General features: G+C 36.3%; 3 protein-coding genes across 12 annotated transcripts; 2 read left to right on the top strand and 1 right to left on the bottom strand.

The window, feature by feature from the left end:
• Positions 1–3,400: 3,400 nt before the first annotated feature.
• On the top strand, positions 3,401–6,883 carry LOC121245964. Its single transcript, XM_041143903.1, has 3 exons — positions 3,401–3,544; positions 5,832–6,170; positions 6,293–6,883. The coding sequence occupies exons 1-3, from the start codon at positions 3,401–3,403 to the stop codon at positions 6,881–6,883; spliced, it is 1,074 nt and encodes a 357-aa protein (XP_040999837.1).
• A 2,745-nt stretch (positions 6,884–9,628) lies between these two features.
• LOC121245953 lies at positions 9,629–10,423 on the top strand. The gene is made up of 3 exons (XM_041143893.1): positions 9,629–9,845; positions 9,955–10,065; positions 10,290–10,423. The coding sequence occupies exons 1-3, from the start codon at positions 9,629–9,631 to the stop codon at positions 10,421–10,423; spliced, it is 462 nt and encodes a 153-aa protein (XP_040999827.1).
• Positions 10,424–11,508: 1,085 nt separating this feature from the next.
• On the bottom strand, positions 11,509–26,951 carry LOC121256068 (uncharacterized protein At3g49140). Of its 10 annotated transcripts, none has more exons than XM_041156741.1 (12): positions 26,745–26,949; positions 26,199–26,319; positions 25,528–25,624; positions 25,254–25,356; positions 25,082–25,146; positions 22,580–22,675; positions 22,379–22,477; positions 20,769–20,922; positions 18,928–19,037; positions 18,521–18,670; positions 13,578–13,673; positions 11,509–11,933 (listed from the first exon to the last, which is right to left on the bottom strand). In XM_041156741.1, exons 1-12 carry the CDS (start codon positions 26,776–26,778, stop codon positions 11,820–11,822), a joined length of 1,239 nt encoding a protein of 412 aa, XP_041012675.1. In that variant the 5' UTR covers positions 26,779–26,949; the 3' UTR covers positions 11,509–11,819. The 10 variants fall into 10 exon arrangements, with proteins under 10 accessions (XP_041012675.1, XP_041012684.1, XP_041012633.1 ...); XM_041156750.1 differs by having other exon boundaries at positions 26,199–26,292; XM_041156699.1 differs by having other exon boundaries at positions 25,528–25,753; positions 26,745–26,948.
• Between the last annotated feature and the right edge of the window lie 230 nt (positions 26,952–27,181).

Raw genomic sequence — 27,181 nt, 5'->3', positions numbered from 1 at the left:
TCTGGTGGTACCTAGATCTGAGGTTTAACTTAGAGAAGATTGTGGCCCCAAACAACTCATCCAGTAATTCATCAATAACAGGGATTGAAAACTTATCCTTCATTGTTTTCTTGTTCGGTGCCCTATAGTCAATACACATGCGCCAATTCCCATCAAATTTCCTCACCAAAAGTACAAGTGAAGAGAATGGAGATTGACTATCTCTAATTACCCCTGCATCCAACAGTTCTTGAATAATTTTTTAAATTTTTGCTTTTTGGTAGAATGGGTATTTGTATGGCCTCAGAGATACTAGTAATGTCCCTGCCTTGAGTTTGATCTGGTGGTCCTTACCCCTCTTGGGTGGTAACCCTTTAGGCTCTTCAAATACCCTTCCATACTTAAGCAACACAACTTCTATATTTGGATAAACTCTTCCTACTATCTTATTTTGATCTCATGACACAATCTATAAATTGGTAGATTTGTACATCCTCCATCAGCACAGACTTACTTGAACTTATACATCTCAAAACCATAGACTTCTTATTATTCTCAAAAGTCATAGTGAGACTATTAAAATCCCACAATATAGTCCCAAGATTCTCAACCACTGCATCCCTACTACCACATCAAACCCTCCCAGTGAAAGCAGAAAGAAATCAGCCACAAATTCTCTTGTATCTAAAATTCAACACCATCCACCATAACTTCACTCCTAATTCTATTTCCATTAGCCACTCTATCTTCAATTTACTCCTTACTATTTATTATCAACCCAACCCTTCTTGCCATCATAGGATCGAGAAAGTTATGAGTGCTCCCTCTATCTACAAGAACCACTACTAAACAATCCTAAAATCAACTATTGATTCTCAGGGTTTTGGACTCGAACTAGCAATGGCATGCAATAAAATCTCTAGAATTTCACACTCAAGATTAAGATCTCCAAACCTTTTAGTCTCTTCTAGCCCCTTACCATTCTCCACATCCCCATCCTAAAATAACTTTCATGCCCTCAATAATAAAGATTCTGGCCTTCTTGCATCTATGGCTTGGATTCCGCTTCTAATCACACAAGTCACCCCCCCACATCGCAGCTGGGCTCGATTTTTGAATAGGAGTTGTAGTTTTAGAATTATTGACTTTACTTCCAGGACCAAGCTCCTTCCTAATAGAATTATTGACTGTCACACTCCCTCCCAGAGGTGTTGACAAATAAGGAGCATGGTATCCCACTACTCTTGCCACCTCGAGTATTATTGATGTACTCCTCTAGGATCTTAGCCAATCCAAAGGCAGAATTCAAACTCTGAGGGTGTACCATTTTGACTAGAAGCCAAATTTCGTCTTTTAGTCCAGTTAAGAAATAACTTGTAATTTTTAGACAACCCTCTCAATTGATTTGAGATTACCTCAAATTGAGATTTGTAGGCTACTACTGATGTGGTCTACCTCAATCTTGTAATTGCTTTCATGGGATCATCATAAGGACTCCTAAACCTTAATTGCAAAGCCACTACAAAGGAATCCAAAGAGTTGAAATTTACTGTCTTCTCAGCATCCTGAAACTATATTAGTGCATTGCCTTCCATGTAAAATCAAGATCTTCTGCCCTCCAGGATGGGATGTAAGGCAAAGTAGTGATTTGCCTTATAAACCCACCCAGTTAGATTTTCCCCATCAAATCTTGAAAAATCCAATTTAATAGAATGAAACTGAATCCCTCCAGATACCTCAGAATGTTCAGTATTCATCCCTTCCTCATGTCTGCCATGCCCATTTTGAGAGACCATTCTTCCTCTATTCACGGCTTCCAACCAATGTTTTGAATACCATACCGGACGTCGTACCGATCAAGGCACTGGAACGAAATATTTCGATACCGGTACCGTTTCGGGATAACGTTTCGGGATAGTCGATATATAAATAAATTATATATAAATACATCTATATATATAAATTATAAATAGTCTAGTCTGAATTGGGGGTTAAAAAATAAATTTGTAGTTTGAAAAAAAAAACACAGGCCGAAATATAGGCCGGTACAGGCCGAAATTGAGGCCGGTACGGACGGCCGAAACGAAAAATTTCGGTCATACCGGCCGGTACGGTACGAAATTTAAACCAGTGCTTCCAACAGCAAATCCATTTTTGAATTCAATTCTTCCAAGGCCCCTTGATGATCCTCCACTCTTTTTTCTTATCTCAGCCCCAGCACCATCTTCTCTAACTCCTTGTACTGTGCCGTCAGCCATTCTTCCCAAGAACTCAAACTGCTCTGATACTACTTTGTAAAAGTACTGAACTCTGATCTTCAAGAGATCAGATCCTCCAAGAATAGGTTTTGTTCACATTCAAAATGAAAATGTCAGTCTCAGATTTTATACATTCAAGTGGCAGTTAAATTCGTTAAGCTGGGAAATGGCATAAACACAATCTCGCTACATTAAGTGAGGGCACCTCTGTATCCTACCCGAGTAATGAATCACCTGCCACACGTACGCTCACTTATCCCTCAGTTCCACAATTCAATCCTTCACCGCACTCTTCCACTGCACCTCATATACATATATGACACCCCATCTCCACTGCACACACATAACACCCCTATAACAAAATTCCAGATTATTATTTTGGTTTCCTATGGTTGTCTTGCCTGGAGAGGAAAAAATAGAGAAGAATATGTTATGCTTGGCTCTTGACTTGTAACACCCAATTCCCGTAGGCTGGGAGTGTCACGTATTTTTCATAAAATAAACCTGGCAAGAGATCTCATATTTAATAACTGAAATTAGGATTTATTTGTAGAAAATTGTCTAATAAAAATGTCTTCAAAAAATATTAAATGAATAACCAGAATAAAAATTTATGTCATCAAAGAAATTTTATTCTAGAAGGTCTGAAACTAAGGCCCCGTTTGTTTTCGAAGATACACCCAAAACTTTGAAAACCTTAAAACCAGTTTTCGTACGGTTAGATAGTTTCCGAAAACAAACACAATTTTATCCCAAGTTTTCATCTTAGTAGTTCTCTCCCTTCACTCAACACTGTTCGCTGCTTTCCACCGTGCGAATCTTGCAATTTGTCTCCTCTCTCCCTAAGTCCCATTTCGACTTGGCAAGTAGTGCAAATCTTCTTTCACCAGGCCATCCCATCTCACAAGATTTCGATTCCATCTCTCTCGGGAAGATTTGATTCTGGTGCATCCCTCCGTTGTCATCTTACACCTCGCCATTCAGATTTCCTTCCAAACAACATCCCGAGAAAAGCTCATCTTGAATTGATATCGAACTTTGTCCAGAACCTATGTGGTTCTTGCAGTGCGAATCTCCCTTGTTCCCCTACCCATCACGATTGTGATTGCTGTGAAGTCTTCTTCTCCCCTTCAAATTTCTCGAAGCAGCCTACATATACGAAAATGCCGAAAGCTGCCGAAACCCCCCGCTCATCCACCACGGTTAGGTGCTGTAACCCCGGTTTATCTCTCAAAAACAACTACCATAAACGCTCCCTCACCATCCTCTCCAAGGGCAGCACGGGTCCGACAACGAGGTCATACCAGGTATTGTTTTAGGAACCCTCTAATATTTGTTTTTTTATATGAATAATTTTTGTAAATATCAAAATTATTGTTGGTGATTAATGCATTGGACTGATTTGTCTGTGGTTGTGGATCGATTAGTGGTTGTTGGATGTTTTGGGTTTGAATGGACTCTGTTGTGTGTTTGAATTTAGAAAGGTCTAACACATATCACTGACCAACTGATGGGTAGATAAAAACCCTATTACCAATCGGCTTGTCTTTAATATTTGCATTAAAAAACTTGATGACCACCAAATACCAAAATAATTTAGCGAAGTTACAGTTATTGGCAGATTAAAGGACCAGGAATTGGAAAAAAAATATTATTGGTTGGTGGGATTGGAGCGGAGGGAGGTGTGAAGTTAATTGGAATCCTCTAGATTCTGCTTTCATGAGCCTGTTTTGATGAGAATTTGGTGATCCCTATGAATTTGTTTTCCTCTGGAGGAAAACAAATTCATAGGAGAAGGAAGAATGGAAGTATAGTTGTGAAAGGTTATTTGGTTTTGATTTTTTAAGAAGTATAATCATTCATAGGTCATCAAAATTATGGGGCAATATGTAAGCGGATTGATCATATTTGTATCATTGAGAGCTGAATAGCTGAAATTCATAAGGTTTTGTAGTTGAGTTTTCATCCATCTGGTTTATCTGAGAAGAATTTTCGGTGGATTTGGGATTTACTTAAGATATTCATATTAGATGCAAAAAGTGAAGGTAACTTGCATCAACTAGTTTCTAGATGAAACTCACATTGACAAAAATTTCTAGTGGAGAAAGGAAATTGAAGAGCTAGAAACTTGTAACAAACTACAAGTATGAACCCAGCTTTTAATTGAAAGTTTGGCTGTCATTTAATCATTGTGAATGATTGATTGGGACTTAAATGGGTGCATATAGGCCTGGAATCCGTCCTTGTACATACCCATTTCGGAAAGCATAAAAAAAAAGGCTGAAACTTTATCACATCTAAGTGTGTATTATATTATCCAAATCTGATCATCTTTGAGTAAAAAACCTATAGTATTGCGGTTAAGAGTACAAAATTACAATGGAATTATACAAAATGAAAGGTTGATTTGTCAAATAAGCACAAACAAAGATCTGATCCAGTACTGCCTGAATGTAAAGTCTAAAATTTAGCACCTTCTTGTCCTTCACTAATAATTCCCCTTCACTCAACTGGTCCTCTACGTCCCAACTGGTCAATCAAGTTTCCAGCTCCTTTCCCAGCATCCACCTATAAGATTAGAGAGATATATATAGGAGTAGGAACTAAAGGAAAAAAAAAAAAATAACAGAGGTTATTGCTCTAGGAAAGTCTTTGGATACCATGAAAGTTAACATCACCAATTGAATGAGCTTCTTTTTTTCATTTATTTGCTTCGGTTCCCTTGTTCTATGCAAATGATAAATTCAAAGGTTTCTAGCATAGCACTTGAACAATCTCATATCTTAGATTATTAGGCAATCAAATAAATAAATAATAATAAAAATAACTTACATATATCCCAAATCCAGCTTCACTAATTCGTCCTTCAGTGCATTCATGCCTATCTTGTACTTGTTATATTTTGTGTAAAAGGTTGAAAATTTTTTAATAATTAAATGAAATGAGTTGAGATGTTATTTTTTATCCAAATAACCCCTCGTGTTCCCTTCAATTGGAACTGGGCTGCCAAGCCCTTACATAAAGATGTGTACGGGGAAAACCCAATCCATCCCAGACATCTCACAGCCCACCATATATATACAAGCGAAATGGTTGGTTTTTTTTTCAAACATTTATGATCTGTGGTATGATTTACGAAGCAGTGGACAACGATTGGTCAGTTAATTTTCAGACTATAATTCTTTGCTTTTCACTTCCTTGCAATTTCAACCCCCCACATGACACTTTTACAAATTAATTGCATGTCTTGCATATATGCAGTTTGTGCCATTTATGTTTGCTAATAATTACTAAGTCTCTGCCCAGAAAAATAACATCATACAACATCTTCATTGATGATGTAGGTAATTAATCTCACACTGGTATGTGATCACGAGAAAAATTTTACAACACAGATTTATTTGGATTTCATGTTGCCAACAAACTGTTTTTAACAATATTTTTTATTTGTTAGCGTTACTACCTACGCTCCTCTCAAGTACCATACCCTCGGCAGGTATGGCCCACTTCTAAATAAAAGAATTTGGATTTCATTTATCATTTATTTAGCCACGTATGATATAAACATCTTTGGATTTCATATCATATTATTAGCATTTTCACATAGACCCCAATGCCGATATTTCACACGTTGATCGGGAAATATGGGTGGATGGAATGGAGGACGTCTTCATTGACATGATGTTAGCTGACACCCTTAATGGTGCACTGAGGGCTGGGAGGATCACTTCTAGGGACCATGCTTCCTATGTTGCACGTCTTACGGCTGTGGGCGTAAAGACGTACGATGCGAGTCAAATCAAGAGGAAAATACATCGGCTTAAGATGATGCAACGACTTTTCACAGACCTCATGCACCAAACTGGTATGGAATGGGACCCCGATACCAAAACGGTTCTAGGGAGTGATGAACACTGGGCAAATGCCATTAGGGTAACGAATCTCTAACGACGCCATATTTTCTCCAGAGCAATAGTCACTTTATTCATTATCACTTTTTCCTGCCTTAATCCCTCCCTAATATATTGAATTTAAATTTCTTTGTCTAAGCCAAGCCACAAGTAAAGAAGTTTCGTACCTCAGGTTGCCCACGATATGCAGACCTCTGTACCATTTTTGGTGCTGCTGTAGCCACGGGCACACTCCACCACGCGTCCACCCAACCACCACCATCTTCGAATGAGGAGGAGCGTCTTGACGCTGAGATGCGGGATTTTGTACTTGGCACCCAAGCCAGTCGGGATTTTGTCTTTGATGGCCCGTCGCAATTTCCCATGGACATGGGGACACCATCGAGTTGCTCTTCCCGAAGGCGTCAGAAGGGAGGGCAAAAGAACCAGCACGACGAGAAGATATCGAACATGGTTGATGCGATCACGCGTTCCTATGAGGCACGCCGAAAGTGTTATGAGGGCAGAGGGGAAGCGTCAGGGGAAAAACGTAGTAGAGGAACCACACATTGCATGGATAGTGATGACGGTTTCGATTCTTTTTCACACTGTGTGGCCTTGTTACAGGCACTTCAGCCCCCACTGCCTGACGATATTTTCTCCCGTGCGTTTGATAGGTTAATGAACCCCCTTGCACAACGAGGATTTTTGGTAATGGATGATGTCCATAGGCGAGCGTGGGATATGCATAGTTGATTAGAGCGTGGGCTATGCATAGTTGATTGGACACTAGCTTGTGCATTAGAACTTGATTAGTTGCTTTGCTGAGTTGTAATTTTTCATTGGCGTTATGTAATATGTTTTTCTATGTGTCCTTCGTTGTTGTTAACATTTGTAGGTTTCATGGACATCTTTGGAAGATGATTGGTTTTTATTATTTCATTCCAGTTGTGATGTCTCGGAAACCATCTTTTTATATTAAGAGTATTGTGTTATGTGTTAGTTAGATCCACAAAATTCTGAATCTATTTGTTAATGTTATTAGAGTTTGTTTATATCTTGTTATTTCATGCATCTTGAATTGATTTCTGAAATACATAGTGAGAACTTGGCTTAGATGACATGTACATTTTGGTATCTGACTTTTCTGGTTCTCTGCCCAACGGGCAGCTGTAGGTTTTGAACGTCATCAACACTTCTCAAAGGCATAAAATTACATCAAGGGTAGAGGTTGCCTTCCAAAAAAGGTTATTGTTCTTCTCCAAAATGCTTTGTTTCTGTTGTTTATTGTATCAACCCTTTGATATTCATTTGAAAGAATCGATGGAAGGTGACCCCAAACAGTTCTGATGTTAAATATGAGAAACATCAATATCGTGGTTAAGCCAGACAGTTTTGATGTTAATAACTGAAATAAATATATATATATTTATTTATTTATAAGCAAAAGTAACTTTATTGAAGATAATGAAGATGTATCTTATTAAAGTAAAAGTAAATGTATTAAAGTAATGGTATACTTTAGAGATTCCCAAGCTCCAATGCAGATGTATCTTTAATGATCTTTAGAACTTGTATTATACACTTTACAGGTGAAAATATAGGACCTGATATTGCCCCATGGAGTACATAAATTATGAGGGTAGTTCTTCATATCAAAAGCATATAATTTGATATAAAAGCCATTACCTTGTACCACTGAAGCACGAAATAGAATCACCAGCAAATCCATCTAATATAAACAGAATTAATACCTAGAAAACTATGAACTTCAGGAGAACCTTAAGTGCCAAACTTATGCACAATGTTGTTGTAGTTATTAGCATGTACCATGTCCAGTCCTACATACACTCGGCAGAGTCAAGCTATGAATAAATCAACTCTAAACATCAGGATAGAATATAGTAAGATACAAACATGAAACATTGATAAAGTTCTCCTAAAAAATAGTAGTAACATCTGGTTTAAATGGCCATGCATAGGACCACGGAAAGTACCATATGAACAAGAATAGTGAAAAGAAAAACCATTAGCTATTGAAATAATTATTTGGACTGAAGCGGACCTCCCAATTACTTGGGCCTTCAATTTAAAATAGTTTATAACTCTGCCGTCTATTCTAGTTCTGTCATGGCAGTTACTATTTGGACTGAAGAGGACCTCCCAATACTTGGGACTTTCTGAATACTGGAAACTTTGGATTCCATATAATTATTTTTTTTTCATTTTTTCTCTTTTAAAGCTTGCACAACAAGGATTGGGCTACCTTTTTAAAGCTCACACAAGATGATTCCTTCTATCTTGATTTTGATTTGGGTAGTGATTTGGTCCAACGAATGTTATCTCTAAAAAAGGATTGCATATTTTGTGTGAAACACTGCTCCAAAGCTCCAATCTGCTCTATGTAATTTAATATGGTGAAGATGCCATATCAAAATGAATTTCAAATAATTTGGTCATGGGGTTAGATGCATGCCAGCGGTACAAGAAAACTGACCATGATGTTTATCTGAATAGTAGAGACAAACTATATTCTCACATGTCTTTGCTGCACTGATAAATATATAAAATATATGTATATATAAAAATATATATATATTCATAAGAATTTATAAGTATATTTTAAGTGATATATGAAATAATTTTTGCTGAAATTATTTCATTTCCATTTGCTTGGAAATGAAAGATACGGGATATGGCCAAGAATCCCAAAGGTTTGCATGATTCTTTGCATATATTGAGATTGCTTATTCTTGTCTAGAATGGAAACGTACACTCATGTAAACTACTTCCCAATGCTATAGGTCAGTCCTATTGGTCTATTCCCCAACTTGTCTTGAGTTTTTAACGTAGTTCCACATCATATAGTAGAGAATGGAGCATAACAATTTTTGGACTGACGGGACTGATAGTGATGATCCGGTGGAGCCCATAGATATCATCAACGTTATTAGGATACTGTCCCACGGACAGAGAAGGAATCACCCAAGGCCACAACATAATATAGGCCTCCGAGGGCATCAATATATTTTGGAATTTTAAATGGTCATCCAGATAACTGCAAGATTATGTTTCGTATGGAGGTACGTACATTCCACTGTTTATGCACATTGTTACGTAACAATCATTTGGTACATGATTCTAGAAGAGAAGTGACGGTGGAGGAAGCTGTGGGTATGTTTTGCCTTCTTGTGGGCCACGCAGAAGGCCAGCGAATTGTTGGGGACAGGTTTCAACATTCGACACAAACAATCAATAAAAATGTTAGAAAAGTGATTAATGCATTATGTGAGGTTGGGAGACATTTGATTGTGCCAACTCCAACGGACAACGTGCACCCTTTTATTTCAAGCAACCATCGTAATTATCCTTGGTTTCAGGTAACAATTCGAATTGAAACTTTCTTGTACAACATACAACGTAACAATCACATCATGCATTAGTTGGTTGTGTACGCCAGTCAGGATTTATTTATTGAGTTGATAGGGATGCATTGGCGCGATGGACGATATGATGATACCAGTTGTCGTCCCAACTGAGTTGCGCGAGGCATATCGAAATAGGTTGGGCCGAGTTGCCCAAAATGTGTTGGCAATAGTTGATTTCGATATGAAATTTATATTTGTTTACACTGGATGGGAGGGATCCGCGCATGATGCACGTGTGTTCCACCATGCTGCAAGTGATCCAGAAGCCCATTTTCCATGGCCACCAGAGGGTAATTTTCTTTTTTATTAACTTTGTCAAATATTTATAACTTGTAACTTGATTTGTTTTTGCCTTTATATTAATTGAAGTTTGTGTTTTGAAAATAAATGGATTCTCAGGTCAGTATTATCTTGTGGATTCAGCTTATCCATGCACTACGGGATTGATGCCCCCTATCCAAGAGAACGTTATCACCGGAGTGATCGTCACAATCAGAGGGGTTTTCATGGGTATAAAGATTATTTTAATTATCGTCACTCAACAGTTCGTAATATTGTAGAACGAACATTTGGTGTTATAAAAGAACGATTCACCATTCTCTCCAACATGCCTCCATATTCGGTTCGGCGGCAATGACTGATTATTACAGCGTATTGTGCACTGCACAACTTTATTAGAACGGTCACCCCCGATGACTGGATATTTTAGACATGGAGTACGATGCATCTACCAGTTATTGAGCCTGCGGTTGGTGATGGGGCATCCTCATCTACTCATGTAGACTTGTCAATTGAAGCCCAAAACAATATGGCTGCGATTAGAGATGAGATTGCCATTTCTATGTGGGAAGCAAGGGGTGGCCATTGATGGTGTTATTTAAAAATTATGCGTGTATTTAATACTGATATTTTATTGTTGGCATTGAAATAACAACAAATTTTCTACAACTGATGTATTTTATGCGAGCAATGAATTTAAGCAAGCAGTACGATTGTCGATGTGGATTGCTCAATTGTTCATCATGCTAGACAGATTATTTATTTAATGACAAATGGTAGATGAATTACGTTATTGGATTTGGTTATTTACTTATTTATTTATTTTTACTTGTTGGGTTTAATGGTTGGTATTTTTAATTTTTTTCAAATTGTTATAGGTTTAACAATAATGGGTTTATTAACACATTAATTTATGTATAGCAAATCTCACGCGAATAATTTTAAATATAAAAAAAAAAATTATTCCTCATCCATGCATCACATTTATTTTAATATTTTTTTCTCTTTTTTTTAATGAGTGTCTGCTTTAATAATAATAAATAGCAAAAATCATTACAAAATATTCTGAATGACTCAAACAAATATTTGATAAAAAGATTATAGATAGAAAAGATTTTTAGCATAATATATTGTGAATGAGGTTGTGGTTTTTTTTTTTTTAGTTTATAAAAATTTCTAATGACTCACTGAAATATATAATAAAAAGAAAAAATAATTACACATGAAAGAAACATAAAGGAAGCATGAAATAAAAACAGGAATTTAACAAATTATCCGAAAAATAAGAGAGAGAGAGAGAGGCGTGCATGCAGTGGAAACGAAAATATATCGTGTGGAACGTGGAGTATGATACAAGATCTCACGGCTTGAGCTTTTTAATCCAATAAAAAAAATAATTTAGATCCAATAAAATTATAAGATTATTAGGCCGGGTCGTTAAATGACTAGTGGCAAATATTTAAGATTTGGGATGCTGGTCTCCTCTATATGTGCCTGCTCTCTGCTTGCACTCTTATCTGTCTTTTCTCTAGTTAGGATTCAAACTTATGTGACACTTTTCAACATGTTGGCAACAATCCGAGTCTCTTAGGGGTAATAATAACTTCCTTAATACAAAGTCAATCATTGCTATTCCCTAGTCAACCTGTACCATATAATTTCCACTTTTTAGAGAGAGAGAAGGCTCAGCCAGCCATCATTTATTGATATACTGCAATCAGTCCGTATAATAGGACTTGGAAAAAGAAAGGAATAAAATTCTTATTCTGACAGATAAAACTGATGGAGGATTTGGTGGGGAACAAAGAGGAGGGGGGGAGGGGGCACAACCGTTCTGTACATTACAAACTCAATATGCAAAAGCATTAGTCCAAGAAACAAAAAGAAAATTAAGTTTTCAGGGCACAGGCTACGGTTAGAGAGAGAGCTCCTAGATAAGTTAAGCCTGACATTATCTTAAAGACTGATCCTAAAAACAGCTGAATTTAATATGAATCCACATCCCGAAGTCCAACCCCATGATTTCTTAATTTTTTGCGGCGAGAACGGGGAAACAGAAGTTGCTGAATCTGCTTCTCGGCTGCAACTTCAGAAGTTGCCTGAAAAATACAATATGAACACCAAAACTGTCAATAAGCCACATGGTTGTGTAAAATGTATAGATCATTCCATCTTTCAATGAGTTTTCGACACTAAAAAGGGATTTTTTTTTTTTTTTTTGATAAGTAAAAAGGGATATTCCCCACATGTACACGGTTGATTCTTGTTGAATGAGAACTGAGGTGAAACAGTTATTAATCACAATGTCTAAACCTTTTCCATAAATTCCTGCAAAGATGTTAGTTAATTTTAGTGGTACAAAGAAAACCATTTAGACGCTATCTTGCATTTTGGTAGAAAGGATTTTGAAAGAAATTATGTGTTTCAGTCAGGTTGAAATAGGCGATAAAAAAAAGGTCTCAAAGATCAGACCTTACACGGTAAATCACTCTTACTATCCTGGTCGAAACCTATTAACCTCATGAAGTTTTAGGTAGGGTCAGGTCTGGCAATATCTGAATCAAGATTGACAGCATGTCTGGCAAACCCTCATTTGCAATTCAAAACAACATACCAGACACACAATATGCTCTCAAAGAAGGGAAAAAATACTCTTTCTCGGTCCGATAGTTTTTCAGGTATTGGCCATGGAGGCATTGCAGCCATCAGTGAAGGATACCCATGATACAACTAAACAGCATGGAGATGAAAACACAATATTAGTCTGGACAGCTGCAAGGGATGGAGGTGGAGAAGTATTAATAATAGCTAAGTCATTGATCAGCAGCCATGGAAAATTATTGCATTCAAGGACCAACGAAGGTGACTGACCAGTTTACCTGTCTCCGCAACTGGAAAAAAAAAAATAATGAACAAAAAAAGAGGTTTGCAATGCACTTAACGGAAAGAATTTTGCAAGCGAATAAGCAAGGAAACGATAATCTAACAAATACTATCAAAAAGGGTTTGGCAGAAACAGAACAGGTCAACGATTGCATTATCTAGTTGGCCAAAGACAAAGGACTGCAGATTGATCTGGAAGAATTATGAGCAGATCAACTATAGAATCATCTTCAAACTTCATCATGCCCAATTAACCATTAATGGCCCAATAGATTCATATTCAGCATTGCATGCACCCATGATGCAAAATCTCAACGAAGTGCAGGTTAATTTGGGCAATGCAGCTGGTAATAACCCTATCAGATTCCTCATATTCTGGGCAGATGAAGCTATTGTCCAAGTTGTCAAGAAGATCTGGAGAGTAAAGGATGTCGATGTCATGGTGGTCATAAAACAAATACCCTAAGGCCAAGATGGATGAATTAAATACTTTCTCGGTAAAAAAGAAGAAAAAAAACTACAGAAAAAGTACTGTGAAGATCTAGGGAGGCTGCGAAGGGAAAATCCAAAATTCAGATAAAAGCAACTGGCTCTAACTTGTCTTCATCACAGGCTATACAAATTGCAAACTACCTTATTGAAGCAAAACACATCCGGAAAAATCATTAGTCACAATGGTAATCAGATAATTGCTAAAGCCATTTGAATAAGCTTTTATTTCATACTGTTCACATTCTTCTCTCTATTAAACTATTTGACGTTCACTATCATATTTTCCAATAGACTTATACTGCAGTGGATTTCATAATTGACACTGCCTGAAACAGAGTACATTCTCAAGATGCAACTAAATAGCTTACCTTGACTTTGAAAGGAAAACGATGTGTTTGTACCTCCACCCCAGAGAAAACCCTAACATCCATGCCCAGGCTGTCAATCCCAATCAAATGAGCTGACTATCAAATCAGAAAAAGTGATCAGCAATGAACTAATCAACTCTAATTATTAAATGTCAAATGCGATAAACTATATAATATTTACAAGCTAGAAGAGAAGTGTGGGTTATATGTTGGATGAGTAAACATGTGATAAAACTAAAAAAATAGTTCATATAGAACATGCCATCAACTTTTGCCCATCTCCCTAGCTTTCTTTTTTAACCAAATAGCCACCACAACTGATATTCTATATAAGCACTTTCTGTTTACATAAAATTTGAAAAGCTTAAAGCTCTTTTCCTATATGGGTAAGCTTCTCAATATGTTTCATCAAAGTTCATCCTAAACAAACCAGAAACTTGCAACTATAATCCCTTGAAGCTAGAGGGGGGACTCTAGGAGCTTGCTTCCTGGGGTTCATGTTCAATACACAAGCTTCATAGATAAATTTGTCATTGTTTTTCGTATAACAACACAACTTTCAAGAATGCATGCCTTTGTCCTGTTCAAAGTCTATAGCTTGCATCATTCTGGTGCTTCACAATCGGGCTACAAAATGCAATTATGAATTTGCATATCAAGCTTATCACTTTTTTTTTTTTATCAGTAATCAACAATTTTATTGATGAAAACCAAAGGCATAGCCTACGTACATGGGACGTCCACATAAGAGACACCTAAGTATGATTATTAACAAATACAAGAAAATCATAGAAACTTGTCCACTAGAATCTATTACAGTTGCCCAAACGAACAAAGTGTTGAAGTAGAAGACTTTAGGTTTTTCCATTGACCATTCACGATTGTCAGAATTTCTATTGTTCCTCCCCTCCACATGCACCACAATAAGCATATGGGAGCCATCTTCCATATCACTGCAATTTGTGGACTGCCAAGTAAACCCCTCCACTTTACTAGAAAGCATATCAACCTTCTAGGTATAACAAACCTGACTCCATCAAAGTCATTCAATAGAGCCCTGGCTACCTCATAGTGTAGTAGTAGATGATCTGCAGTTTCCTTGTTCTATTTACATATACAGCACCAGCTAACACCAAACTCATGCAAGCTATGTTTGTTCTGGAGATATCTCAATGTTAATCTTACTAATCTGTGATTGTTCAAAAAGGCCCTTTTGGGGAAGTGGCTTTGAGTTGTTAAAGAGGCCCTCCATGGCTTGGGTCATGCCTAGAAGTATTGAGGAGTCTTTTTATCCTTGGAGAATACTAGGCCGCAGCCCACAAATTGCAGCAATATGGAAGATGATCCCTATTTGCCTCATTTGGTGTATTTGGAAGGTGAGAAATAATAGAACCTTCAAGGATCATAAGCAAACAATGGAGCATTAATCTACAATCTGGACATCATCGTAGGCCTTCTCCAGATCCAATTTGCATACGAGAGACCCAGATTTCTAGATTGTAATCTACTATCTAGACATTCATTGGCGATGAGTACTGAGTCCAATAGTTGTCTTCCCCATACAAATGCGTTTTGGGGTTTCGTAATGATCCGCCCCAAAACTTCTCCTAGACGATTTGCAAGCACCTTGGAGATAATCTTATACACCCCGCTCACAAGGCTAATGGGCCGATAATCCTTAACCTCCGATGCCCCAATCTTCTTGGGAATAAGTGCAATAAAAGTGGCATTTAGACTTTTCCCAAATTTCCCAACCTAAAAAAATTCCTAGAATACCTTCATTAAGTCCTCCTTCACCACTTCCCAACAAGATTGGAAGACCCATAGAAAATCCATCTGGACCAAGTGCTTTGTCTTTGACCATCTTCCTCACCACTTCATGAACCTCGGTAAGGGGGTATAACCGGTCTGGTTTTGGGCGTATTTTAAAACCGAACCGATATACACCAATTTTGATAATTGAAAAACCGATATTCACCCTTGAAACCGGTACTTCTGGTTTTACCGGTTTTCCTGATGAACTAGCAAGGTCGAGCACTTAGGAAGTCGAGCTTGGAACAACAAACCAATAAATTTTAAAAAAATTGTCTAAATATAAAAATGAAATGCAACAAAAGATAAGAATTATGTTAAAACTATTATAGTATACGTACATTATTTATAAGAATCATATTATCATATATGTTGGTGATAAAATGATGGTTACTTAAAATTAAAATTAAAAGATTTTATGTTATAGTAATTAGATGTTATAAAATTAAAATTTATATATTATATCAAATAATATAATAAGATTTATAAGATTAATTTTTATTTTATGTTATATCAATGTTATCTTAATTTTATGTTATTAGATTATTATTCATGAATTTTAAGATTTTAAAATTTCATGTTATATTAATTAAGAATTTAGGAAAAAATATAAATAAATCATATAAAAAATTATTTATATATAATAAAAATAAAATATATATATGAACTGGACCGGTGTAAAAAAAATCAAAAGCAGAACCAGACCTGTTTGGAACCGGTTTTGAAAAAATGAAATCGTTACTGGACCGAACCGGTTTTGCATCGGACCGAATACACCGGTCCGGTCCGGTCCGGTTCGGGCGGTTTACCGGTTTACTAGTTTTTATTTTCAGTCCTAAACCTCAGTCTCCTCAAACGGCCTCTCCAGCCAAGAGACATTCTGCTGCTCAATGAACTCAAAAGCTCTCAAAAGCTAGCACATCAATCTTCGGCCTCCACCCCACTGGCTCAGTAAGAAACTATTCAAAAAACCTACGACATGTTCTTGAATCACAAGAATCTCCGTGCAAGCATCTCTGTCAATATTCATCATCTCAATGGCATTAGTTCTTTTATGGGAGTTGGTCACTCTAAAAAAAACTATGTGCTTCCATCACCTTATTTCAACCACAAAGCTCGAGATTTTTGCCTCCACGAGATTCCCTCCAATAGGATAACCCTCTCTAGTTCAAAAACTAGTTTTGTACTCCGAGAAGGTTCCTCCAAAGAAAGGGTCCGTCCCTCCTATGCCCACTCTACCTAATGAAGCTCATCCAATAGTGACTTCTTGTGGTTGCCTATATCTCCAAAATATTGCATATTCCAAAACTTTAAATCTTTCTCTAAAGCTTTCAATTTGCCTACAATAATAAAGCTAGTGGTGCCTTGGATCTGAAAGGAGGACCACCATTGCCTAACCCGTTCCACGAAGCCATCAGTTTTTAGCCACATATTCTCTAACTTCAAGTATCTTCGTCCTCCTTGAATACCCCCACAATCCAACAAGATGGGAAAATGATCGGAACATAGGCGAGATAGTCTTTCCTAACATAACTCCAAATAATGAGTTTCCCACTCCTATACACAAGGTAGGTCCCACCAGCTATGTACCCCGGCTATCTCCTCCCATAGAATGTTTCTACTGCTGTCCAAAATCGGCCCGCAATTCCATTAAAAGCCCACCTGAAATTGTCCTCCACATTCTGAAAGGAACAAGCCACTGTGTACTCCCCAATATGCTCCTCCATTTTATCCACCACCCTTCTATCCCACATAACAATTACTCCACCTGAGGCCCCAACTGATGAAAGAAAAAACAGCCGACATATGAACAACTCGACAAACTTCTAACGGTACTTCTTGAAATAAATTCCATCTTAGTTTCCTGCAAGCACACAATGTCCGGCTTCCACTCACAGAGCAAATTTGTTATCCGCAAGCGCTTATTAACCTCATTAAGCCCTCGAACATTCCAAGATTATAATGTCGACCCCCTTTGGATCTTTCTCTGCTTGAGCAGCCCTCATAACTGATAGACCAAGTCAATCTGTTGAGCTCCCTCTGTTTTTTAGAACCAGATTTCTTGAGCTAAGCATTTCCTACTTCAATGGCAGTAAGCAAATCCATGAACTGTTCTTCAAAACCTTCACACTTAATACCCACACAATGTTGGATTTCCTGCACCTTATGAATAACCTAGTCAAAGGCAATAGGTTGACACAGTGATAGAGACTTCAAAGGTATAGGCTTGCCGCACATCTCAACCCCTTCCCTGGTTGCCCATTGCAATTCCATTAGCATCCTTGTCTCCTCCTCGGCAAAGGGAGACCTGCATTCCCACTCAAGAATGTCACTCGTAGGAACTAGCATCTGTAAAACCCTTCATTGACGTCCCTGACACCCCCCCACCTCTATACACATCTCATTATCGGTAGCCACTGTCTGAAAAGCCTTTGCCGGAGGGGGTACCACCGGAAACTCCACATCCCCGTCATCTCGACTTCCCATCGTCCTTTTCTATCCATACGGTGTCGAAAAACTGCAAGTCGACGGTGGGAGATGTTGGTAGCCTGTGTCTGGTACTAATTATGTCGCTCCACCACTACTATATCCTACATCTCAGCCGCCGTTAATGGTACCTCGGCCTTCCACAAGACTAAAGGGATCACCTCCGGTTAAACACCCTTTCAAGCCTTGATTTCAAAGAAGGGAGGGTTGGGAGGGACCAGTATGGTGGTTTAACACCTTGGCTGACTGTTTCACAAAGACTAAAAATTGATACAAGGCAGGTCTACAATTACACATATCACATTGATATCAGAGGGACTGAAGGTATGGCACCTATGATACCATACCAAAACTCCACCCAATGTGAAACCTTAGCAAAATGATTAAAAAGTGGGACCAAATATGACATGAATATCTAATGAAGCAAATAGCAATACATTCATGTCCCAAACGTTGTTTATTAAAATATTGGTTGTAATGCAATTGCCGAAATTAAAGGAAAAACACTAAGGTCAAAAGTGTCCAAGTTAAATTCTCAATAGTAAAAGGTGTACTATAACATAGCAAATAAGTAAGCCACATTAGAACTTCATGTTAAATAAGAATATATATAATGAAGCAATAGAGTTTTGCTTATTCTTTACCTCAACATCCAGACCCTTCTTTTTGCAAAGAGCTTTAAGAGCAACATTGCAACTAATACCCATCTCGCCAAACCGCTCTACAATTGCTGGAGTAGAATGTGCAAGAACATCAGGCTCAGCATCTAGAAAATCTTGCAAGCTAACTTCAGACTGCAAACATTCAAAGGAGCAAAAAATAGATTAGCCTAAAGAGGTTTAACGGACTCCTCTTTTTTCTAAACTAAATGTGTGTATAGAAACAAAAGCTACTTTTTTACACCATTCATCTTTATTTGAGTCAAAGCACAATATTCTTCACAGCAGTAGGTATTAGCAGTCATTGTTATGAAACTTCATTTATTTCAGGTAAGGCAGGACAATAATAGTCAAACTTACAACTACGACCATGTAAAGCCTAATACACATGCCTGGACACCATACACAGAGAATAGCTCTATTCTCATCATCTCCAGCCTGTACAAAGTTGAGCCAGTGTTGACTTGATCACTTTCAGAATTCAAGCTCGAGAATTCTTCATCTAAAGACAAACAAAGACATGTCAAATGATCATGCAATAGACATATATGCTGGTGACTCTTATCCGCAACCAAAAATATTGAAACGGTAACGGTATTCATGCATACAGTTTTCAGACATTGCAGGTATGTTTAGTTTCAAAAAAATTTCAGAAATTTTTAGAAAAATCTTTCAATTTCAATCCAAACATCTTTTGGGCACAAAAGAAATTTTATATATCAACAATATTTTTCATTTTTTTTAGAAGTAAAAAAAAAAATATTTTATATATATCAAAAAATATTTTCATACAATCATTTGGCCGAGCTTTTGTGAAAAATAAAACCTAAAAACCACAACTTTCATGAAAACCCAAAAAACATATCTCAAAAAAATTTTATCCAGGCTTTTAAATTTTACCTACCCACTTTCACAAACTCCAGTACAAGGTAATTTGCAAAAAATTATAATCCATAAAACTTTTTATTCTAACTACACATATAACAAGACCATATAGAAAACACATCTCAAATTGTTCTTAAGATTTCTCTAAAATTAGAGAGAGTTTTACTCACCAAGCATGCGGGCACTTACCCATCTGTGATGTTGGTTGAATTCAAACAGCCAATATTGTTTTCAAACAGCCAAAACTGTTTAAAAAAGTTTCGCTTTGCCCACATGAGCTTTAACTTGCATTTGGTTTGTGAGTTTAATGCATTCAAATTAGAATCAAATTATTATGCTGTTTTTTGGGCTCGCTTTTTGAAGCAGGAGATTCAAACATCTTAATTTTAGTAATTTGGGACTGAAAATCTAAAGAGATATAACCTTTAATAAGTAAAATTTAACCCACAAATTGGCAACCCAAACCATAGGTGGATGAAAGGAAGGCTGGGAGTCACCTGGGCATGGGATTTGTTAGTCAGTTGATTCTACAGGTTTCCCCCCACAGACCCAGTTATCATGCCATTTCCATTTCTCCAATCGCCACCCGATCCCTTCCTTCCATCACACTCCATAAAGAAAAGGCTCCATTCTTTCTAATGCAGAAAAACTAAATAGTGGGGTGTTTGCAAGACAGTATGACTTGTTTGCATGATGTGGCAAAATCATCACTTTAATGGGAACCTAGAAGCTGGACATGTCAACCCCAGATAGCCAAAAAAATTCATTCAGAACTTTTACTGAAAAGTATTCACAGGGCAGATGAGAACACTTTTTTTCTCTTCCTTTAATGGTTCAACCACAGTACATTGGCAGTCTGTAGGGGAAATCTCTAGAAAGAAAAGCTAACATTTAAACTTAAACAATCTAGAAAATAACATTTAAACTTAAACAATCTAGAAAATTCAAGAAGGGTGGGGGAAGGGAAAAAAAGAAATCCAAACTAAGAGAGACCAAAAAGACATGAACTTCAGTATAATTGTACCTCAAAGATAAAAAATTTCCCTATTTATAGAGATGACACCATAACCAATATTAAAGACAGAATATATGCATGCACGCATACTCAAAACCAAAGATATAATGCACCTGTAGAATCTGATAAACACAGAAATGAAAAAACATTCATGGGGTTTTAAAATTATAATCAACAATTTTAAAGTTTATTATTCCTAATGATTCACCCAATTCATCACTCACACACACACTCACAGGCACCCATCCACCCACCCACACCAAACAAACTCTCTGTGAGATGTAGTGCACTAATTCAAATGAGCAACAGCAGAGGGGACGAAAAATGAGATACCTTTCCAGTCTGAGCTGTATCCATCACTATCTACACAATGAAACAGCGTTCTAATATATGATTCTTCATCAGCAAAAGCAGGTCTGAGGCAGCCCACAATGGAAACACCATTTGACGGATCATCTATTTTTTTATTGTACTCCATATTAGAGGCCTACATGAAACATATACTCGGTAAATCACTATCATAAGAAGGAACGAAAAAATGAAAAAATAAATAAATGGCTCACCTATCGAAATAGTTAATTTACAGTTACATCAACTTTCAACTTGAATAGACAGAATATAAAGAATCAGGACTCATTATATAAAATGTGCGATACGTAAAGTAAACATCACCCAAGAGAAGATCAATCATATATCTGCCATAGCTCACAAGTGTTTCAATTGGAAAATAGATTGACACTAGGCAAATAACTTTGACAACAATTGAACATCGAGGATAGTTCAGAATTCACCTCTTAACTAACTAGGTGTTACCTCTTGCATACTCCCTGTGTACTTGGGCTATGCCTATTCTTATTAATATAATCTTTTACTTATAAAAGAACAATAGTTCAGAATTCAGATATGTTGCCGAGCATGACTTCAATAATCTATATATGCACTAGCAACCAAAACCTAAAGGTGCATCTAAACAGTCGAATATGCCATTCCACTTAATTTACAAAAAATGTAAGATGAGTATGTGACTATTTTATGAAGGTCAAAACTTGGTCCATTAGGATTGAGGATATTAAGCATAAAAAAGATGGAATGGTTTAAAGGTTGAATGAAATCATCCCATTTAGTTCACACTGAATAAGGTGTCAATCCTAAAAAATCATTTCTTATGCCCTGCAACAAGTTCAAATTAGAGGGTAGACGTCATGCCTATCGATCCCATGAAAAAAATAAGAAATCCAAAGGTAGAACACTTGCACTCTTTGATCCTACCCTAACTGCCACAAGACAATGCCACATAATCCTTTTCATCTGCCAAGACATTTCAACTAACTTTTCCACCAATGGATGACTCAGGAGTTCTATAACTGAGAAATTTGTTGCATAAAAGCTCATGAATAAATTGAATGTATAATAACATCATCTCACTTATTCTTTCCATTTAAAAATGTTAGTCAGAAATACTTACCAAAAAATAAGAAAATTTTGGTCGGAAATATTTTTGGATGAAAGATGAACGGTAACCACGCATACTGTAATTGAATATTTAAAACAGTCGCCATGCTATGAGTGCTAGTATATTTAGTCTCATGGTCCATTATATTAATTCGCCAAAAATTATTTTGTTCTTAGGTCACAACTTACTAGCACAATTAAATGAATTCTAGCAGATACATGCGACTGCATTTAAACTATTGCAACTTAATAAGCATATATTTGGTAAAACCCATGTCCTAAACAAAATGAGCGCTAGTGTATGCAAACGCTCGCTATTGAGACTAAGCATCCCCCTTTTTCTTTTTTGGACAAGGAGATAGATTACTATAGTATCTTACTGTTAAATGAAAAATTATTATATGAGCAACGTAAACTCATTCACACAATTAGAGATGGCTCAGATAAAGATAGCATCTGACTTAGAAGTTGTCAAGCCGATTAGTGATTACCATCGTCAAGCATTTAGCAAAATAAATAGGGTGGACCAAGCTAGAAGTATCTAGCATTCCCCAGTCCACTGAAATATCAGGCCCTTCAGAATCCCCAACCTATTTAATCCCAAAACAGAAAGTGATAAGGTAACAATGAAACAAAAGGATACAGAAGTTTACCAAATTCATTATAGAAGTAAATGATAAGTGATAGCTAACCTCATCGTCAAAAAAGCCTTCTTCAATAGAAATGTTGCGTGCAGCAGCTTTGTTTCTGTTCTTATATATTGGAATCTCCATTCCAATCAACACATTCTGATAAATCATAAATCCAATGATACCAAAGCCCACCATGCAACTTGTACCATATAAAGAAGTCTAGAAAAGGACAAATAACCAGAACTGGTACAATGATGGCAGAACAATTATTGTGATTCTACTTATCAAAAAACAATTATTGTGATTCTATGAGTTTACCACCCAAACACCACTTTAAACATCTTGATCTGGTTGTTTTAGGTATCATTAATAACTCCCAGTTCATGATAGCCATGTTAAGGTGAGTATAAAGTTCTCTTGAAGTGACTAATAACTATAGATGTAATTCAAACAAAATTCTATCTCTTTGCGTGTTTGTGTAGATTCTCAAAAAGTGCAGAGATTCATTTGTATATACACTGTAAAACTTATAATTCTCGCCCAAACCATCAATGTATGTTACACGTCTCTTGCTCCCATAAGCCTTTTGTTACCATGATCTATCCTTTGGTCCTAGAAGAAATAATTTTATTGCATTTATATGATTTATACAGCTTCCCAACATGTTCTTGCCACCACCTAAACACTTTTAATGCAATATTATATGTTATAAATAACCACTAGACATCTCTTTGATAACTTTCCAGAGCTTTATTAAGTTGCATGGCTGACATCTAGTTTCCATGATAAGTTCCATTGTTTAATACTTATTTTCCAAGTATTTCAAATCATGGATCTTTTGACATGATATCATAGATTCACATATTTTTGACATAAAAATAAAATCAATCATTGAAACATTTGCTCTGACATAAAACTTAAACCAAAAATAATACAAAAGTACAAGTTCTGAATTCTGATTCATAGAATGGGCCAGTTAAGGGTTGCAGGATAACTATATTTAATACATTAGTGTATAGCACTGTTAATGCAATATTATATATTATAACTACCCATTAAACGTCTCTTTGATAACTTTCCAGAGCTTTATTAAGTTGCATGGCTGACAGCTAGTTTCCATGATAAGTTCAATTGTTTAAAGGGGTTGTTTGGGAATAGGTTTCATCCCATCCCATCCCATCTCATTTCATTTCCTTCCCAAACATCACTCAAACAAAAACACTTTTCAATTTCAAATTTTCAACTTTTTCATCTAATCATCACAACTTTCCCAAACTTCCAAACAAAACACAACATACAATTTAACTTTTTCAAAACAAAAATAATATTAAAAAATTGTATTCTACCAATATTTTAACTTTATAATATTTTTATTCAACTTTTTCTCTCCTTTCCCAAAACCCAATAAAACATCATAACTCAAACCATTTCACTACTATTCACAAGCCATTTCACTATATCCACAGATTTATCATCTCATCTCATTCCTCAAGCATCCCCTTATTTTCCAAGTATTACAAATCATGCATCTTTTGATATGATATCATAGATTCACATCTTTTTGACATACAAATAAAATTAATCATTGAAACATTTGCTCTGACATAAAACTTAAAACATAAAATAAAACAAAAGTACGAGTTCTGAATTCTGATTTAAGGGTTGCAGGATAACTATATTTAATACAATAGTATGTAGCTATATTAATGCAATATTATATATTATAATTACCCATTAAACTATATTCTAAACACTTTTAATGCAATATTATATATTATAACTACCCATTAAATGTCTCTTTGATAACTTTCCAGAGCTTTTTTAAGTTGCATGGTTGACAGGTAGTTTCCATGATAAGTTCCATTGTTTAATACTTATTTTCCAAGTATTTCAATCATGCATCTTTTGATATGATAGCATAGATTCACGTCTTTATGACATACAGCTGAAATCAGTCATTAAAACATTTGTTGTGACATAAAGCTTAAACAAAAAGTAAAGCAAACATACAATTTCTGAATTCTAATTCATAGAATGGGCCAGTTAAGGGTTGCAGGATAACTATATTTAATACATTAGTCTATAGAATTCCTCTTAAAACAAACACCTTGTGTGCACTTACTTGCAAAAAATATATCGTGCAAACATCTTAAATGAATAAAAAATAAAGACAGTGAAAGGAAAAACTAAATGTCAAAGCACATAATCATTGAGAAAGAAAGAAACAGTGAGAGGCAGAGATAGAAACACAGACAGACAGAAAACTTGACAATGAAAAAACTTTTTTTTATTGGCAGCGGGTGTCCAAGAACAAAGTCTCAACCAATCCCGGGGGTGCACAGGCCCTCAGAAAGAAATAAGTAGCAGCTATTAAATTTTTACCAAAAATATCACATAAACTGACCTACGTTTTTAAATTTAATTAACAATATGTATGATTTTAATTTAAAGATTTTCCTCCTAAATTTTCCCCAAGTGAGTTGTCCCATTATGAATCTTCCAAGCTGCAGAGTTTTCATTTGAAAAAGAAGATAATTTATATCGAATCACAAAAATGCTCACCACAGGGTTACTTGCTCCACGATCTTCTAAGATGTTTGCATCATCAAAAATTTCAAAATATATATCTAAATAAATAAAGGGAATAAATCAGGTTGAATCATAATCAAGCTGGTATAAAAATATGAATGTATCCACTCAAAATCTGACTCAAAAAATAAATAAGAAAGCAAACCTCCGTAGTCATCGATAACATACTGAAATTCAGCCCATGAAATTTGTTCATGCGGTTCACAATGTACCATCCCAGGAAAGACCAGCAAAGCAAAGTTGTTAGCCTAAGACAAAAGGAAAATTCAGATCATGAATAGCAATACCGAAAGTGCCTTAATTTTTTCCACAGAGAGAATTATTAGGGCACATCATTAGCATGCAGGTTAACATCCTTTTCTAGTCCTAAAACATAAAATGATTAGAATTAGTGCATAGGAGCATTAACAGGCACATACCTCGACTGTGGTTCTTGCAGTTTCAGCTGAACTAAGTTTAGTGTAGCGGATTCTTCTGGAAACTTTTAGATCTTCAAGAGGATGGTAAGCTCTGTGACTGGTGTAACTAGAAGAATCAGGAACAGAATCTGGGTAGTCAGCAGCAACTGAAACTTTTGAAAGACAAAGATCATGTCCCGAAGACAGCCAATGGAATTGAGTTGATCCAAAAAATGGAATCTTGCATCTGAAAATTGACAGAGGAAAATAAAAATTTTCTCTAGCCAGAATAAGGATAAATTTAATTTGAAATATTTGGAAAGGCAGTACAAAAAAGTCTATAAACAGCAATTGAGATGAAGAGGCCAAGTAAAAGAGAAGAAACCATGGGATCGTTTTTCCTTTTCTCAGAATTGAATGTGCATAAAAAGATTCAAAAGCTTTATGCCTTCGGAAAAAAATAAACAAATAAATAATCCTCTTGGCTCTAGATTCTAACTGCCAAACAAAAAAAAAAAAAATTGTTTGCATGCATCTTAAACGAAACATTTTCCAGGAAACCAAACCAAGTGATAAAGCTATTAGAACCAAATCTAGTCTGCAAGGAATGCCCTAACGGTGTCATACATATTTAACAAGATGCAACCATCAAGTTAGATTTATGAATTACACGATTATCAACTAAAATACACCTTATGCCAGCAGGACCGGGAACTCTACGACGATCAAAAGAAGGTATGAGGCAGCTGTTTGTTATCCAATATGATGTTGAGCAACAGACCCCCTCTGCATGACATGCACCACAATAAGGAACTGAAGACACAATAGTCAAACAAAGAAAGGGATTATTATGTGAAATCCGTAAAAAACGAAAGCATGAATACGGCATGTTAAAAGGGGGGAATGAAATTAAAAAACATCAATTCAGATTCTTTTTCAATGTTTCCTCAGCATCAAACAGATGAATAACAACTGTAAATAGCCCTTGCAATCAACTATTGCATGGCGGCCTTTCGTCAACAACTAAATAACAGTATTGGAGTGCTCACTAGCATTCAAAGTAAGCTCTATATTGGCATTGCAGTTGAAATTTTGCAGAAAGTCAAAATGGGTTTCTACTAAAACATGCAAATCCGAAGGGGTATTCGACAAGGTGGAAGTTATGCTACTGTCGGTATCATTCTCAAGCATAACAAAAAGACATGCAAAATAATATAAAAAGGGGCATCCGCGATTACCGAGGGGGAGTGGAGTAGCAGCTGCTATCGCCATTAGAGAGGGACGGAGAGATCAGAAGGAGAGCAGACAAAAGAGCTGTATCGTTGTCTGCGAGAAGCTTGTACCAGTCTGCTTAGCTCATCGCGATCGCTTTGGTCAGATGAGAACACTGACACTAAAGGGGTTCTTTCGTGTCTTGGCGTGCCAAATAATAATTCGTTTTAATTTTCCTTTGTAAAGAACCACAAGTGGAGAGCAGTCTTCGACTCTCCATTAGTTACTCCTATGATCCTATCCGGCTCCTGGGACCCACTAAAACCTATTTCAGTTTGAGTCGGTGTAGCTCGTTCTACTTGACCGCACGTTATATTTGAATTTTTTTTTATTTATATTTTTTAATATATTTAAATATTTTAAAAAACTAAAAAAATATATTAATATATTTAAAATCACTTCT

This window comes from Juglans microcarpa x Juglans regia, chromosome 1D, assembly GCF_004785595.1.
Source record: "Juglans microcarpa x Juglans regia isolate MS1-56 chromosome 1D, Jm3101_v1.0, whole genome shotgun sequence".
NCBI classification, from domain to species: domain Eukaryota; kingdom Viridiplantae; phylum Streptophyta; class Magnoliopsida; order Fagales; family Juglandaceae; genus Juglans; species Juglans microcarpa x Juglans regia.
Note: the sequence above shows the minus strand (reverse complement) of the source record. Positions and strands in the feature narration are given on the sequence as shown.